Raw genomic sequence first — 18,406 nt, 5'->3', positions numbered from 1 at the left:
ACTCTTCCCTAAAACAGAAACATAAAAGCATGAAAAATTCAATTAAATTCTAATATTATATTAAAATTAAAATTGAGTCTGTCTAATTCAATCATAAATATTAGTTCATTAAGTGAGAGTTTTTTACACGTTGTAAATTATTTAGAAATTTTATTCACAAAAGATATAGAATCTGTAATAATTTTTTGTATATGTTTAAAATAAATTATCTTAAAATAAACTTTTTTTTTAATATATATTGTCTTAAATATATTAATTTTCGATGTAGTTTTATTTTGTTATATTATTTAAGAAGACAAATAAGAAATACATAGTATGTATTTATTGTATTCCTTCAAACATTCTTTAGATATTCAAGAAGACAAATAAGAAATACATAGTATATATTTCTGAACAATTATTTTGTTACATAATTCAAGAAGACATAAGAATGAACGAAAAAAGAGTACATGTTATTGCATTCTTTTAAACATTCTTTATCAACGACATTACGATAGTAGGAAATTCTAATATTTCGACCTCCATAAATAATTGGACAACCTTAGTTTTAAATCTGAGAAATAATTTGTCCATGACATTTTCTCCAAATTGTGCTTTCAAAAGAGGTTCTAAAGCAGCTCTGTGTTGTTTAGTTATAAAGTGTGCCCTCATATTTAGATCAAGTTTATTATTGTCATCAACACCTTCGTTTATGTTGGCATCCCAACCCATTATCACAGCTTCTAGCCTTTGAAGAGTGAAAGATCCTTCTTTCTCAATTACTTCTTTAGCTTCCTCTATTGTTGGGTCATACAATGGTAAATTAAAGGACTCAAATTTTGTCGCCTCAATCAAATTCTACAACAAATTAAATACCATTATTACAACATAGTGAAATTTTGAATTCTAGATATATAAAACATAACTATATGCAAACCTAAATGTTATAAAAGATCGGGTTTTTTACTTAAATAAAATAAATCAATACCAAAATTATTAGATTCCCCTAAATCAAATTTTAAAACGTGAATATCCTCTTTTTACTATTATATAAATAGTTCCAGGGTCATGAGAATTATATAATATGTTAACCATGCCACCCAGAAACGATTTATACATGGATGATCAAGGGGAATAGAGAGTAAATCGTTACAGGGCACACAGAATTATAGGTAACGCATAAATCGTCCCACCCTATAAAAATTTATGTGTTAAAGCAAACTCTCTCAAGTCTGGCACGATTTATGTATAATAGGGTATTTTTAATTATAATAGTTTAATTTAAATTATATCTATTTAAATTTTAATTTAAAAAATAAAAATATACTTTTTATAATTTCAATTATTAATTTCATTGAGAAGATTAAATTAAATTAAAAAAATACTAACAAATTTTAATAAAAAAAATATTAAATTTTAATACATAAATTTAAGTTTTTTCTTTAAAAAAATTGTCAAAAGATGTTAAAAAATATTAATTTTGCATAATATAAATTTATGTTGCTTTAAGTAACATAAATTTAAGTTTTTATGAAATTTTTAGTATTCGTTGTTTATATAATTTTTTTTAATCATTTTTATTGATACATATTTTTTATAGAATTTTTTTTGTCATTTTTTTATTTGGTTTTTGTATAAATTTTAATTATTTATTTATACTTTTAATTATTAATTCTATTAAAAAAACAAAATTAAATAAAAAAAGAATACTAACAAATTATAATAAAAAGAGTACTAAATTTTAATACATAAATTTAAGTTTTTTTTTTTTAAATATCAAAGGGTGTTAAAAAATATAATTTTACATAATATAAATTTATGTGTTTTTGAGTAACATAAATTTAAGTTTTATAAAATTTTTAGTATTTGTTATTCATGTAATTTTTTTTAATAATTTTTATCGATATATATTTTTTATAGAATTTTTCCATTATTTTTTAATATATAAATTATAAAAAATATGCATCAATAAAAATTATTAAAAAAAAGAGGAGTGTTAGGGGCCAGCATGTAAACCCCGGTTAAATTAGTAGATAATTAGTCAATAAATTAGTTTTTAATAAGGAGGATTAGAAATGTGAATATTATATTAAATTAGGATAGAGCTCATCGAAATGAGAATTTTGACACTAATTTTGAGAAAATCGGTCCAAGATTGGACCGAATAGACCGAACCGGTTGAACCGGATCCAAATCGGACCATCGGTCCAACCGAACCGACCTATTAAATGAACCCACGCATTGCATCTCCCTCATTTCAGCAACGTGACGCTGAAAGCTTGCGTCCAGGGAGGAGAAGAAAAAGGGGTCCGAACCCTCGTTCCAAGTTCAAGGCGCCGTAACTTCCCGATCCGAGCTCCGATCGCCGCACCGTTTGCGACCACGCGTCCACCGCGTCGAGCTTTACATTTCTACCGGAACAATTTTATAGGTAAGTCCTTAAATATTCTCAGCCACTCTTTTCCCCCAATTTTCGAGTTTTGAGAAGGGGTATTGAATTTCTTTGATTTTTGATGTTTTAGGATCCAATTAGCTTGAGAAAAACGTTCACTCTTGCTTATGTGAAGCTTGGGTAAGGTGAGGATACGATAATTCTATTTTATTTTCATTTAATTTGAGCTTTGAGTATTAAATTGGGTATATATGTATTATGAATGTGTATTAGGTTGAAAATAAATAATTGGAGCTTGAAATTGTGAATACTGGAACTTGGAGGAAGCGGATTAGTTGAGTTTTGAGGGGTTGTCTTGGTTTTGAATAAATAGCTTTGGTCGTTACGTGGAAATCGGCCAAGGTATGGTTTAGGTTTCTTGCATTTAATATATAATGTTCTGTGAAAACTTAGGCTAGATGACCATAGGATAAGTTGGAATGCAGGTGTATGCTTAATGTTTAGTAATTTGTCGATGAATACATATATTTGGTTGAAGTTTATTGGATAATTAGTTATTAACTAACGATTTGGTGAATTATTGATTTGAGGTATTTGTGTTAAAAGCTTAGGATTTGTGAACTATGATTCTTAGTTGAATTTTGGTTGTTGGATTTGAATATTATATGAGTTTAATTGTTGATTTGAAGTAGATTTATTGTGGTGATTGTTATGATGATGAGGAAGGGTATGTTGAATTGAAAAGAAAGCAGGTTTGGACCCGAAAAGGGTGGCAAAGTCCGAGTATTAGAGGAGATGCTGCCGAAATTTTATAAAAAATTAGAGATTTTATTTAGATGATTATTTAAAAGAGATTTAGATTTAAATGTTATATAGTTTGATTTTGAGTTATTAAGAAAGTGAGTATGTTTTAAGTTTGAAGTTTGATTCTTAGAAAAGAATGAATTATGTTTTGAATTGAAACTATTTATGGACGGAATGGGAGGTGTGATAATGAAGGATAAGGATTGAATATGTTTAATGTATGATGATGAATGAGATGCAATTGAGAATGATGTGGATGTTGAGGAATTATAATTGAATTATTTATATGGCTTATGAATTTGAATAATCTGAGATACGAGATTCCCTGGATTAAGTGCCGTGGCTTGCCACCACGTGTACCAGGTTGAAAACTCGATACTCTGTTGACCCTACGACGTAAGTGTGACCGGGCACTATATAAATTCCCGGGAATGTTACCCCCATTGAGCAATATTGATTATTTGAGAAAAATCTATGCATATACTCTTGGGGATGCACGTCGGGGGACAGTCTAAGGACAATTCAGACTTGTCGGGTTGGCTGGATAACCGACAGATGAGCCTCATCAGCCATAGGACAGGCATGCATCATATGCATATTACTTGAATTACTTGCTTGTGCTCTAATTGGGTGTGCCTATCTGTACTTGCCATGCTAAATGTATATTTGTTATCTGCAGTACTTGTAACCTTCTTGTGTTTGCCTTTGTCTGTTTAGTTGTCTGTGAAAATGCATGATGGAGTTGGAGGTATGGAGGAATGGCAGTATGGGATTTAGATTTAAGGTTAAGTTAGGATTAAATATTTTTAGAGAACCACCCTTTATGGCTTCTGTTTAATACTTTAAGCTCTATAATCTGAGTGTCGGTGTTCTAGGATTGCCTCTGGCATTCCCAGGACCTTATATATTATGTGTGTGGCACCTTTACCATACTGAGAACCTCCGGTTCTCATTCCATACTATGTTGTTATTTTTCAGATGCAGGTCGAGAGGCATCTCGTTAGGCGTCTGGACTCTTGAAGCGGAGTGGTTACTGGGATATTTTGTTATGCTATGATGTATATATATATACTTAGTTTTCTCTCCGCATGACTTATTCTTTTTGATCCTCTTAGAGGTTTATGGAGAGGCAGGATTGTGTATATGTACTTTTGGATTTTGGATATGTATGTATATATGTGTAAATATTCTCCGGCCAGTCTTGACTTCGCAGGCTGAGTTAGGAGCTTGTTATTTTGTATCTTTGGTATTCTACTCCTACTTCTGTTAGCTTATGTTTGATAGTTATGGTTTTCTTAGCACGTAAGTTAACTCGTTCCTTGAGCGTTGCGCCTTTATTGTGCGATTTTTATTTCCCCCTTTTCTTCAAGGCTCCTAGCATATTATAACTCTTCTGCTATTATATGTACTTATTTTATTTTAGAGGTCGTAATACCACATCACCTCTGTTTTACGACTTAAGCGTAAAGCTTTGTGTGGTAGGGTGTTACACAGCAACTTTTGGTATTTGTAGCCATCAAATAGCCATCAATGATGATTTTAATGGTGTGAGATTGGTGTGAGATTTCATCCGATGACTCACTTTTCCTTGCTAGTTACATACTGGCCAGAATTTGGAAAAGTTGCTGGCCCCTAGACTTTTCCTTACATGAGCAATCTATAAAAAATATGCATCAAGAAAAATTATTAAAAAAATTACATGAATAACAAATACTAAAAATTTTATAAAAACTTAAATTTATGTTTCTTAAAAACATATAAATTTATATTATGTAAAATTATATTTTTTAACACCTCTAGATTTTTTTTAAAAAAAAATTTAAATTTATGTATTAAAATTTAGTACTCTTTTTATTATAATTTGTCAGTATTCTTTTTCTTATTTAATTTAGTTTCTTAATGGAATTAATAATTAAAATTATAAAAAAATAATTAAAATTTATACAAAGTCAAATAAAAAAATGACAAAAAGAATTCTATAAAAATTATGCATCAATAAAAATGATTAAAAAAAATCATATGAACAACGAATACTAAAAGTTTTATAAAAACTTAAATTTATGTTACTCAAAACAACATGAATTTATATTATTTAAAATTATATTTTTTAATACTTTTTGATATTTTTTTAAAGAAAAATTAAATTTATATATTAAAATTTAAAACTCTTTTTATTATAATTTGTTAGTATTCTTTTTTTTTAAATTTAATTTAATCTTATTAATAAAATTAATAATTGAAATTATAAAAAAGTATATTTTTATTTTTTAAGTTAAAATTTAAATAGATATAATTTAAATTAAAATATTATAAATAAAAGTAACCTATTATACATAAATAGTGGCAGGTTTGAGAGGATTTGCTTTAACAAGTTAATCGTGCCAAACCTTTGTGTTTTAGCTCAAAATCACGTGAATCTTTGTAGGGTGGGACGATTTATGCGTTACCTATAAGTTACCTATAACCCTGTGTGCCCTGCAACGATTTACTCCTTCTTCTCCTAGGTTATTCATGCATAAATCGTTCCTGAGTGACATGGTTAACATATTATATAATTCTTATGCCCCTATAACAATTCATATAACAGTAAAAAGAGTAAAAAGAGGATATTTACGTTTCAAAATTTGATTTAGGGGAATCTAGTAAGTTTGGTATTGGTTTATTTTATTTAAGTAAAAAACCTAAAAGATCCCTACGCATTTTAAAAAGTAAAAAGAATTTGAAAGAAAAAATATGTGCAATTTTTATTGGTAGTATATTATACTATATACTGTAGACATAATTGAAAAGGAAATCAGCCAGACTTTATCGTTAAAAAATTTGAATTGAGTTAAAAATTTAAATGAATCTAAGATCTAATAAGATACAACTACATTTTTTCATATATTTATTAAATAAACTAGTATTTTTGTCCGTAATAACATTATGGGAATATAAATTTTTTAAAATTATAGTCTACTTTGTTCTGATAGTATATAAATTATACATGACACAAAAAATTTATAAAATCAAACTACTTTTATAAAAAAAAAAGTCGTTGACAAAAGATTTTGGCTAAAAAGATCAAGGCATCTGTAAATAAAAAATTAAATAATAAAATTTTTAGTTATTATTTTTATATAAAAAAGTCTAATTTTTTATTAATAATTAATTTTAACATTCGTTATCTAAAATTTAAAATAATTTAACGTGTATACTTTTACATTTAATTAGCCAATTAGGTGTTAATTGTTAAGTCTGTTGTACGAATAGAAATAATTAATTTTTGTACTTGCTATTTAAAAATAATATTTTTTCTCTCTATGTATATAAAAATATAATTAGATATTAGCATAAAAAAATTATACTGATAGTTATAAAATTAACTCAAAATTAATTTTTTAAAAATAATTGAATCTTGATTCTAACTTTTAATTATAACATTAGTATTATCTCCAAATTATATGTAATAAATATTTGAAAGAAGAGAAATAAAAATATAGATTAGAAAGATAAACGGTGAAAATTTAAAACTAAATAAAAAACTAAAAAACTATGTATATAATAACAGTAATAATAATATTTTGTATTTAAATTATATTATTTTGTTAATTTTCTTTTCTGTAGAAGAGAAAGATAGAAAAATTAGAGAATGAGAGAAAAGAGAGAGAAAGATAAAGATGAGAATGAGAGTGAAAGTGAGATTTTGTTAATTTTGAAAGAAAAATATTTTATTTTAATTGTAAAAAAATATCGAATGACATATTTTTATTTGTCAAATTATTAATATAAAATATAAATTATATATGAGTAAAAATATGTTACCAGACCAAAAAGGAACAAACGTATAGCTATATGGAAGTACACAACTAAGGCTAAGTATAAATCAGTGGAAGTGTATAAGGTATAGAATTAATGGAAAAAAATGGACATGTTTACAAAATTTGGGTAAAATAGGAGGTTCCAAGTTTACCTGCGCAAAAAAGGGATGAATCAGCACAGTGTAATCAAATAGAAGGGAATAACAGAGAGAATGAAAGATAGATGCAGAAAGAAGGTTCTCACAATCTCCATGTCCTTCTCAGTCTGCTGCTGCTCCTTCATATTAGCTCCTCACTCCTCACCTTCCATGTGAAAGTTTGTTAGATCCCCCTTCTGTTGCTCCCCTTTATTTCTAACGGTTCTCTCTCTCTCACTTGTAACATTACCCCCTCTATTGAAATGGACCTTGTCCTCAAGGTCAAAACTATGATATTGTGTCTTCATTTCTTCATAGGGTTCCCACGTTGCCTCCTCTCCTGAGGTATTTTGCCACTGAATGAGAACTTCTTCAATCCACTTGCCATCCTTTTTTATCATTCGATGTCCCAAAGTTGTCTGAGGTTGTAATTGATAACCCTTCTCATCTACTAACAACGGAGAAGGGATGGTAGCTGATGATGGGACCCCTTCACACTTTTTGAGCAGAGATATGTGGAAGACAGGGTGGATTCGGGCTATATTGGGGAGTTCTAGCTTGTAGGCTACCTTACCAATTCGAGCAATAACGGGAAAAGGACCAAAATAACGCATGGATAATTTCTGGTTTCGCCTCAGGGCCACGGATCGCTGGCGATAAGGCTGTAGCTTGACGTATACAAAATCACCCACCTGAAATTCTAATTCTCTGTGTTTGCTATCTGCCTGGTTCTTCATCCTGGTTTGGGCCTTCTGTAAGTTCAGTTTTAAGGAAGCTAACACCGAGTCTCGTAGGAGTAGTTGTTCTTGTAGAGCTGGGGGATCCTTCGGGTGGGGTTCATATCGCAATAAAGGAGGAGGGTCCTTGTCAAACACTGCTTTGTATGGTGACATGCCGATAGAGGAGTGAAAGGAAGTGTTATAGCTAAAAGCCGCCCACGGTACAAGGTTATACCAGTCCTTCGGGTTCTCTTGAGTATAGCACCGCAGATACATCTCCAGGCAACGATTTAGCACCTAAGTTTGGCCATCAGATTCCGGGTGGTACGTCGAGCTTCTAGCCAAGCGTATACTTTGGCCCTTGCAGCACTGCTCCCAGAACTTGCTCATGAAGACTTTGTCCCGATCAGAGACAATGGATTGTGGCAAACAATGGACACTCACCACATCTCAAAGAAAGACCTCTGCCACTTTTGATGCTGTGAAATTAGCCGGGAGCGGTATGAAATGAGCGAATTTCGATAAACGGTCTACCACCACCAATATGACAGAGCAACCGTGGGCTGGGGGTAAACCGGTGATGAAGTCCATCGAAAGGTCTTGCCAAATATGTGTCGGAATAGGGAGAGGTTCCAACAAACTGGCCGGAGGTTGGGTGCTGTATTTGGCCTGTTGGCAAATGGAGCAGGATTTGATGTAGTCCTTCACTGATTGCGCCATGTTCTTACAATAAAATTGGGCGGATAATCTAGATAATGTCTTTTGCACGCCGCCATGGCCACCCACAATTGAATCATGAAATTCTCGTAACAGGTGTTGTACCAGAGATGAAGAAATTGGAATTACTAATCGGTCAGTCCAGTACCAAAACCCACCACGATTCTGCAGCTTACCAGAATTCATTTCACCCTCAGAAAATTCAATTTCTGGCCAAAACCGTTGATGCTCATCCTTTAAGAGCGGTAGTAATGCCCAAGAAGATGTGGAGAGCTGCCAGAATGATCTGGACAATCCGTCTGCTGCTTTATTCTCGCACCCCTGCTTGTATTCTATGGAGAAATCATAACTGAGTAGTTTGGCCAACCAGGTTTGCTATTCTGGTGTCTGAATGACTTGCATTTAGAGTTCCTTCAAGCTTTTATGGTCCGTGCGGATGACAAACTTATGGCCTAGTAAATAATGTCAAAACTTAGTCACTACCGCAAGAATTGCTTGCATTTCTCGTGCATATGCCGATTGTTTCTGTGTCGTTGGTGCTAGCTTTTTGGAAAAATAAGCAATAGGGTGACCATCTTTGCTTAGAATAGCCCCAATTCCGGTTCCAGATGCATCATTTTACAAAACAAAAGGCCTAGAAAAATAAGGTAAAGCCAGTACCAGAGCATGAGAGAGACCCTTCTTTAATTTCACAAAAGCCATTGGACACAATCAGACCAGAGAAAACCATCCTTCTTTAGGAGGTCAGTTAAAGGACTCGTAAGGATAGCAAAATTCCAGATGAATTGACGGTAATAGCTAGCCAAACCAAGAAAAGCACGTAATTGTTTAAGTGATGTAGGGAGCGGCCATTGAGTAATAGCTTGCACCTTTAACCGTCGACCTGGACACCCTTCCGTGATACCACATGGCCCAAATAATCAACCTGTGTCTGCCCGAATGAGCACTTAGAAAGTTTGGCAAATAAAACATTCTCTTTCAATATGGATAGCACCTGTCGCAAATGTTCCAAATGAGAGGGCCAATCTGAACTGTATACCAGTTTGTCATCGAAGAAAACCAATACGAATTTCCGAAGAAGGGCAACAAACACCGAGCTCATGAGGCATTGGAAGGTAGCTGGAGTGTTGGTCAAGCCAAACGGCATTACTAACCATTCATCCAAGCCTTGGTGAGTACGAAACGCAGTCTTGCAACGATCCTCTGGCTTAACACGAACCTGATGATACCCGGCCCACAAGTCCAATTTCAAAAAATACTGGGCACCGCAAAGTTCATCCAGAAGTTCATCCACGGTCGGCATAGGAAAAGAGTCCTTAATGGTCATAGTATTTAAAGCTTGATAGTCAGTGCAAAATCGCCAAGAGCCATCCTTTTTCTTAACAAGAAGGACCGGAGAAGAGAAAGGACTGGTACTTGGTTGTATAATCCCTTCGGCCAGCATTTCGCACACAACTCTCTCAATTTCAAACTTCTGACTATATGGGTACCGGTAAGGTCGCACCTTTACAGGTGCCGAGTTGGGTGCAACTGGAGAGTATATAATTCCAAAATCTCCTGTGCATCATGTAAACGCTTGAGATTGTTAAATTGAGCTTGAGTAGGCAAGTGAGCCAATTCACCCTGCAAGGTCACAAGCTTGTTACCATCCATAAAAGTAATGAATTTCTTCCTATAGTTCACCAAATGAGTATCCAAAGTCTCGAGCCAAACATCACCCAAAACAAGTTTCTCAGTTGCTATTGGGAGGACAAAAGCTGTGATGAACAGAGTGTGGCCTTGAATCATCACAAGCACCTGTCGGACTTCCCCTTCACATTGTAATAAGTCGCCATTCCCAACTTCAACTTGAAATTGCGGAGCCTGGTGAATGGGAAGATTCAAACGCTGGGCTAAGGAGGGGTGGATAAAATTATCCGAACTACCACCATCCATCAAAATTCGGACCTCTCTGCCCTGAACAGTCCCAGAGAAGCGAATAGACCTCTTGGTCGGTCTCCCTGTTAGCACATTATAGGACAAGCGCAAGGGTTCCGATGTTGCCACTACCTCAGAAGGCTCTTCTGGCTGCTTAATCTCATGAATTTCTTCTGACAGTGGTTCATCAGATGGCACTTCTTCCAATGTCTGAATTAGAAAGTAATGTTTGGCTGTACATTTGTGGCTAGGGAAGTACTTCTCATCGCATGTAAAACACACCCCCTTCTCCCGTCGAAATTGAATCTCAGTTGGGGTTAATTTGCGCAAGGTCCCTGTCTTAGTGGGTGTGGGTAGTAAAGGGGCATTTTGTGGCGAGGTGACAATAGATGGGGGCGAGAGGGAAGGTTTGGGGGAAAGGGTAGCGGCGATTTCGAATAAGGGGGAGACGAGAGTGAGTTCCGCCAACGCTGGGGCTGTGGTAGAAATTTTTCCTCAAACAGTTTGGCCAATGACATCGCATGCCACAGAGATGTGGGGGAGCGAGACTTGACCTCGCCTTTGAGCTCCGGGATTAACCCACCAATAAAACAGTATAACAACAGGGTATCATCCAATCCATACGCTCTAGCGGCTAGGTCATTAAAAGCATCAAAGTATTTTGTGACTGATAAAGATTGTTTCAGCTTAAACAATTCCTCGCGAGGATTCTCAAATTGCGATGGTCCAAATTGTATTTGAATAGCAGTAGACAGAGAAAGCCAGTCATATACCTGTTCAAATTTCTCCCAAGTTTGGAACCAAGCCAGAGCTCTGCCTTCTAAGCTGACTGCAACTATGTCGAGTTTCTGGTCCTCGGAAATATCATAAATTTTGAAGAATCTTTCAGCCCTAAAAATCCACTGCAACACATCATCACCGTCGGAGAAGCGTGGGAAGTCCACCTTCATCTGGCGAGGCGGAGCAAAGACGGATGGCTGAGCATATGGTTTTGGGGATTCCTCCACTCTCGGGGCTAGGTGGGCTTGAATCGCTACCAGAGATTGTGCCATCGCCGTGAGTTGTTCTTGTTGGCCATTAACCTGTTCAGTCAATTTGGTGATAGCCGCCTGCATCGATTGTAATCGGGTATTTTCTGCCATAACTCAACGAGAGCACCAATTATTACCAGACCAAAAAGAAACAAACGTATAACTGTATGGAAGTACACAATTAAGGCTAGGTATAAATCTGTGGAAGTGTATAAGGTATAGAATTAATGGGAAAAATAGAAATATTTATAAAATTTGGGTAAAATAGGAGGTTCCAAGTTCACCTGCGCAAAAAAAAGAGATGAATCAGCACAGTGTAATCAAATAGAAGGGAATAACAGAGAGAATGAAAGATAGATGCAGAAAGAAGGTTCTCACAATCTCCATGTCCTTCTCAGTCCACTGCTGCTCCTTCATATTGGCTCGTCACTCCTCACCTTCCATGTGAAAGTTTGTTAGATCCCCCCTTCTGTTGCTCCCCTTTATTTCTAACGGTTCTCTCTCTCTCACTTGTAACAAAATAGTAGAGAGAAATAGAAAAATGGAGAGAGGTAGATGAGAGAATTTAGAAAGGGAGTTTATTAATTTTGACAAAAATATTTTCTCTCAGTTTTAATAAGAGAGTGTCATGTGACACATTTGATTATAAAATTAGATAGTAATATATGATACATAATATAGGTATATTTCAATTTTAATTTTAATATTTTAATTTTAATTTTAATACAATTAAAGAATGTCATGTTGTATATTTTGATTGTCAAATTAATAATTAGTCATTGATATTGATAATGATATATAAAATAGATAGAGTTGTTAAAAGAATGAGAGAAATAGAGAAAGGAAGAGGGAGGAGAGGAGAACTCTTTAATTTTGGAGGGAAAGATTTGATTTCAATTGCAATGAGAGAGTGACATATGGCACATTTTGGTTGTAAAATTAGTAAGAAGGGATTGGTTGTAAAATTAGTAAGAAGGGAGGAAGAATTCTTAAATTTTGGAGGAAAAGATTTAATTTTAATTACAATGAGAGAGTGACATGTGACATATTTTGGTTGTAAAATTAGTAAGGAGAGGAAAATTCTTTAATTTTAGAGGAAAAAATTTTATTCCAATTATAAGGAGAAAGTGACATATGGCATATTTTGTTTGTAAAATTAGAGATATATAATAGATTTGGTAAATTTGTAATAGTAAATAATAATTTCTTTAACAAAGTTGAAAGTTCTAACTTAACTTATAACATTTTGGTAAAAGAAACATATACACATGATAATTTTTAATTTTAAATATGTCTGGAATATCATGGCAGGTTTGATAGAAAAATAAATTTAGAGATGTTTACGGGTACAAATAATTTGATTATCAGTCTAAAACAGATCCGATTTGATTATATTGGTCCTAGATCCAATGGGTACTAGAGCATAATCAGAGTAGACCTGATCAAACTTGACCTTAGTTCGTTCAGATATTAGTTCTGGGATCGCGAAAGTCAAATAATTCTCATCAAAATTGTTTGAATTTTATTTTTAATTGGGTATCTAATTATCCGAATCGATCTTATCTGAGTTTAATCAGTTCGTATTGGTTCGGGTTTATTTACCAAAAATCATAAATTCAAACCAATCCAAAACAATTAAAATTTAATTGATTGGACTCTCATTCTCTCCTAAATCCAAACCAATCCGATCTATAAACACTCTAAATGGTTTCTCTCAATTTTTTCGGGCCTGATCTCAGACATTAAATTTTAGCAAAACAAGAAAATACAAAGAAAAAAAGAGTTTATATAATATACTTGAGTGTGTACCTCTAAGACCATGTCATTGAGTATTGTGCCAATTATGGTCCAAGCAGTTCTGATATCACAAGTTTTGTCCCTTCCGAATAAAGTGAGAACCATTCCACCTCCACCCACCACTTCTTGTGAACGTAATTTCAGAAATACTTTGAAGTCTTTCTGGAATTGTTCACGATATGCTCTGTGCATTGCTGGAGGACTTGTACTTGTTAAATGTATATTTTTCTTATTAACCAACTCTTTTGGAGCCTATATATTGAAAACAAAAATAAAGCATACAATGGGAGTAAAATCACTGAGAATAGATAACTATTTTAACACTTGAAAAACTTTAATTTTGACAAAATAAATTCAAATTTTTATTTTTGATTGAAGAAATTTCTAAATATCAGTTTCGTTTGATAAAATAAATTAATCATTAACATATCATTTTAGACATTTAAGCTATTTTGTCGAACAGAATCGATATTTAGGAGTATATTTTGTCAAAAATAAAAGTTAAAATTAATTTTTTTGTAAAATCAAAATATTTTAGAGACCAAAATGATTATTTATTCAATAAAGACTTCAATTTGTGGGTGATGTGGTTTTTCACCTGAGAAAGCCAATGAAGACTAAAAGAAGAATGAACGAAGTGCAAGGAATCATTGGGAAATAGCCTTCTGTAGAATGTCCCTGGAGTGGCATTAATAAAACATGGATCAAATTTGTGTCCCTTATTTTCTTCTAGGCTTTCCAAGAATTGTGGAAGTGATTTAAAGATGCTATTGAAATCATTCCCAAATAGATCATTCAAGAAGAATTGAAACACCGGTGGTTTGAGATTCAAGTTAGAACTTGAGCAATCAACAATGTCGATGACATTAGATACCAATTGAAGAGCATTTGGTCCTGAAGAACAACCTAAATCAGCCACTTTAAAGCAGCGAATAGGAATAATAGTATATAACCTCACGATACTCTCTTCTACTATGGGTTTTGCCTTCCTCATCACCTTGTTCTGTCAAAATACATTAATATATATTAGTGTCATATAGAACTTAATAATGTTAATTAATTTCATTATCGTCACTCGTGAATCGGCAAAAGCAAAATTCCTTTAATCATAAATTGATCCTATTATGGTTTACTTAAATATAGTTAGTAACTAGTATTTTTATTTGTAATAACATTACAGGAATATGAATTTTTTAAAATTATAGTCTACTTTGTTATGATGATAGTATAAATTATATATAACACAAAAGATTTATAAAATCAAATTATTTTTACAAAAAAAAAAATTGTAAGTTGACAAAAGTCTCTAACTAAGAAGACCAAGATATTTGTAGATAAAAAATCAAATAATGAGATTTTTAGTTATTATTTTTATATGAAAAAGTCTAATTTTTTATTAATAATTAATTTTAACATTCGTTATTTAAAATTTAAACAATTTGACATGTATATTTTTACATTTAATTAGGTGTTAACTTCTGTTGCACAAATAAAAATAATTAATTTTTATATTTCTATTTAAAAATAATATTTTTCTCTCTATGTAATTAAAAATATAATTAGATATTAGCATAAAATAATTATACTAATAGTTATAAAATTAACTCAAAATTATTTTTTTTTAAAACAATTGAATCTTGATTCTAACTTTTAATTATAACATTAGTATTCTCTCTAAATTATATGTAATAAATATTTGAAAGAAGAGAAATAAAAATATAGATTAGAAAGATAAGCGGTAAAAATTTAAAACTAAATAAAAAAAATAAAAAACTCTGTATACAATAACAATAATAATAATTTTTTTATTTAAATTATATTATTTTGTTAATTTTGTTTTCTGTAGAGAAATATAGAAAAAATAGAGATTAGAGAAAAGAGAGAGAAAGATAAAGATGAAGAATGAGAGTGAGAATTTGTTAATTTTGGAAGAAAAAAATTTATTTTAACTGTAAAAAAAAATCAGATGACATATTTTGATTTGTCAAATTACTAATATAAAATATAAATTATATATGAGTAAAAATAGTAGAGAGATATAGAAAAATGGAGAGAGATAGATGAGAGAATTTAGGAGAGAAATTTATTACTTTTGAAAAAAAAATATTTTTTTTCAATTTTAATAAGAGTGTGTCATGTGACACATTTGTTATTAAATTAGATAGTAATATATGATACATAATATAGGTATATTTCAATTTCAATTTTAATATTTTAATTTTAATTTTATTGTAATTAAGGAATGTCATGTTGCACATTTTGATTATCAAATTAGTAATTAGTCATTGATATTGATAATGATATATAAAATAGATAGAGTGATTGAAGGAATTAAAGAAATAGAGAAAGCAAGAGGGAGGAGGGGAGAACTCTTTAATTTTGGAGGGAAATATTTGATTTCAATTGTAATGAGAGAGTGACATGTGGACATTGTGGTTGTAAAATTAGTAAGGAGGGAAAAAAATTCTTTAATTTTTGAGAAAAAAATTTAATTTCAATTACAATGAGAGAATGACATATAGCACATTTTAGTTGTAAAATTAGTAAAGAGAAGAAAAGAATTTCTTAATTTTAAAGGGAAGAATTTGATTCTAATTACAATAAAAAAAAAGTGATAAGTGACATATTTTACTTATAAAATTAGAGATATATAATAGATTAAAATAAGATATCATCCAATTATTATTATTATGTTTTGTACCTGAATGATAGAGTTATTAGCATAGCTATTGTCTCCCATGCCAGGGTTCATGTGGAGGACTACTTGCTGTCTATCCATTCCTCTTCTTCGATGTTATGGAATAATTAATAATGTGATCAAATAAAGGACAATTTAGTGAATTTACACAATTAAATGAAACACAAGTTAATATATTATCTATCTAAATATAATAAATGAAAAATGATTATATTCGGATTCTGTTTTTATTTAGGATTCCGCTAGAGTGACAATGGTGAATCGAACTCTTGACCTTTTGGATCTAATGCTTTAATACCATGTCATGATACCACTCATCCTAAAAATTTTAGCTGATGGAAAAAAGGTAACACTAATAATTATATCTCTAATACTGCATAAACTTCTATTGTATATATTGTACAAATATTTCATTGGCTCCTCATACTTTTCCTTTTATTTTATATAAACCGTTACAAAATGTAAGATTTTATATGAAATATGATAAAAGAAACAAAAATATTGTTACAAACAATTTAATAGTACGATCTCTAAAAAATCACTTTATTATTATTATTATTATTATTATTATTATTATTATTATTATTATTATTAAGATAAAATAATAAAAAAAACACTGAAATAGATAAAGTAAAAATGATAATGGGACGATAGATTTTCGTACTATCTGTTATTTTGTCTCATCCTACATTAACACACAAGTAAATTAATCATAAATTTTAAAAAAATTACGTCTTTTAAGTTTTATCTGTTATACTTTTATCCTATAAATATATATCGATAATAAACATAACATTTGAACTAGAATAATATTCTTTTTATGTCTAAAAAAAATGAAAGATTTGTGAAAGAATAAGAGAAAAAATAAAAAAAAAAAGGGAAAAGAAAAGATAAATCAAAAGAAAAAAAAAAAAAGAAAAGAAAAAGGAAGAAGGAGGAAAGCACCTGAATAAAGAAAAATAGAAATGATCCAATGTAAATATTAAGCTGCTCACTTGTGCACTGCTTTGCTTGTGTTATAAATTGTGATCTGATGAATGAAAATAAGCCAACTAGCCTCTATCCATTTATAGATTATATTGTTGCACGTTTTTTAATTGTATATAGACTTTTCCATATATGAAGCAAATTTTCATTTTCCCTACATTAATTTAACGGCGACCACTTAAAGTTTTGTATTTCCTTAAAGTTGCTTTCGTGGCAACATTATTAGTGTATGTGACACATGTTTGGCATAGCGGTGGCAATGGGTAGGATATGATAGGATTTTGATCGAACTTTAATTCTATTTGTCAGTTAAGATTTTTATATAAATTCAATCCTATCCTATTGGATTGACAATATTCCAACCCTAACTCTAACTGATCTTAATTCACAAGTATCCGATCTTACTTGTAGGTTGCCAAAAAGATGCAACATTATTATATAATTTAATGATAATTTAAAATAAAATTGACTTTTATGTTAAAAAAAAATATATTAAATTATTAATTAATTACCTTTTCTTAGTGACTAAAGGACTTTTGTATTTAGGGAGAGGTTTTTGATTCAACATCCACTTGAAATATATTTTTATATAAATAAATAATATATACATATATATGGTGCGAGTTGGTCAAGTAAGATTGAGACTAAATCCGCACCCTATTTGACCTAGGAGTGGCAATATGTACCCTACCCGTGGGTACCCAACCCGACCCCACCCGGTCGGGTAGGGTTGCCAACCCGATCCTCAGCGGATAGGGTAGGGTGCGGGTAGGGTTTTCGTGTCGGTCGGGTAGGGTGCGGGTTGAGTCTCAACTCTACCCGACCAACCCGCACCCTAAATATGTATATGTTATATACTTATATAAAAATATATTTTAAGTGGATGTTGAACTAAAGACTTCTCACTAAATACAAAAGATCCTTAGTCATTAAAAGAAGATCATTAATTAATAATTTAATAAACTTTTTTTTACATAAAAGTCAGTTCTATTTTAAATTATCATCAAGTTATATAATAACGTTGCATTTTTTTTGTAACCCGCGAGTAGGGTCGAGTACCCGCAGGTTAAGAGCGGGTAGGGTTAGGGTAGGGTAGAGTTGAGTTTATATAAAAATATCAACCCGCGGGTAGGGTTAGGGTTAACTCCAAATCCTACCCTACCCTAGCCATTGCCACCCCTAATCTGACCCACACGAGAACCCTACCCGCACCATACCTTATCCGTTGTGAATCGGATTGGCAATCCTATCCGACCGAATTAGGTACCCAAATATGGTGCATGTTGTCACCCCTAGTTTGACGTATATAATGGCACTTTTTATTTTTAGTGTTGTGGTTCAAAACTTCAAGTTAGGGGGTACATATAGATCGGGTGAAGTCGGATTCGTCTTGATCTGGACTCGATCCTAAATAATGATCGGGTCTAT

General features: G+C 31.7%; 1 protein-coding gene and 1 long non-coding RNA gene across 2 annotated transcripts; one reads left to right on the top strand and one right to left on the bottom strand.

The window, feature by feature from the left end:
* Positions 1 to 253: 253 nt before the first annotated feature.
* LOC107628867 (S-adenosyl-methionine 4-1-methyl-2-pyrrolidinyl-3-oxobutanic acid methyltransferase-like) lies at positions 254 to 17,026 on the bottom strand. The gene is made up of 5 exons (XM_088510069.1): positions 16,937 to 17,026; positions 15,995 to 16,079; positions 13,892 to 14,296; positions 13,306 to 13,545; positions 254 to 837 (listed from the first exon to the last, which is right to left on the bottom strand). The coding sequence occupies exons 2-5, from the start codon at positions 16,070 to 16,072 to the stop codon at positions 466 to 468; spliced, it is 1,095 nt and encodes a 364-aa protein (XP_088366195.1). The 5' UTR covers positions 16,073 to 16,079; positions 16,937 to 17,026; the 3' UTR covers positions 254 to 465.
* LOC148569726 (uncharacterized) lies at positions 2,234 to 4,498 on the top strand. Its single transcript, XR_015907688.1, has 4 exons — positions 2,234 to 2,410; positions 2,502 to 2,556; positions 2,645 to 2,773; positions 4,154 to 4,498. It is a non-coding gene; the product is annotated as an uncharacterized LOC148569726 (long non-coding RNA).
* Positions 17,027 to 18,406: the final 1,380 nt, after the last annotated feature.

The sequence above is a fragment of the Arachis ipaensis genome, chromosome B3, assembly GCF_059453495.1.
Source record: "Arachis ipaensis isolate K30076 ecotype BB chromosome B3, ASM5945349v1, whole genome shotgun sequence".
Lineage (NCBI taxonomy): Eukaryota > Viridiplantae > Streptophyta > Magnoliopsida > Fabales > Fabaceae > Arachis > Arachis ipaensis.
This window is presented reverse-complemented; position numbering and strand designations above follow the sequence as displayed.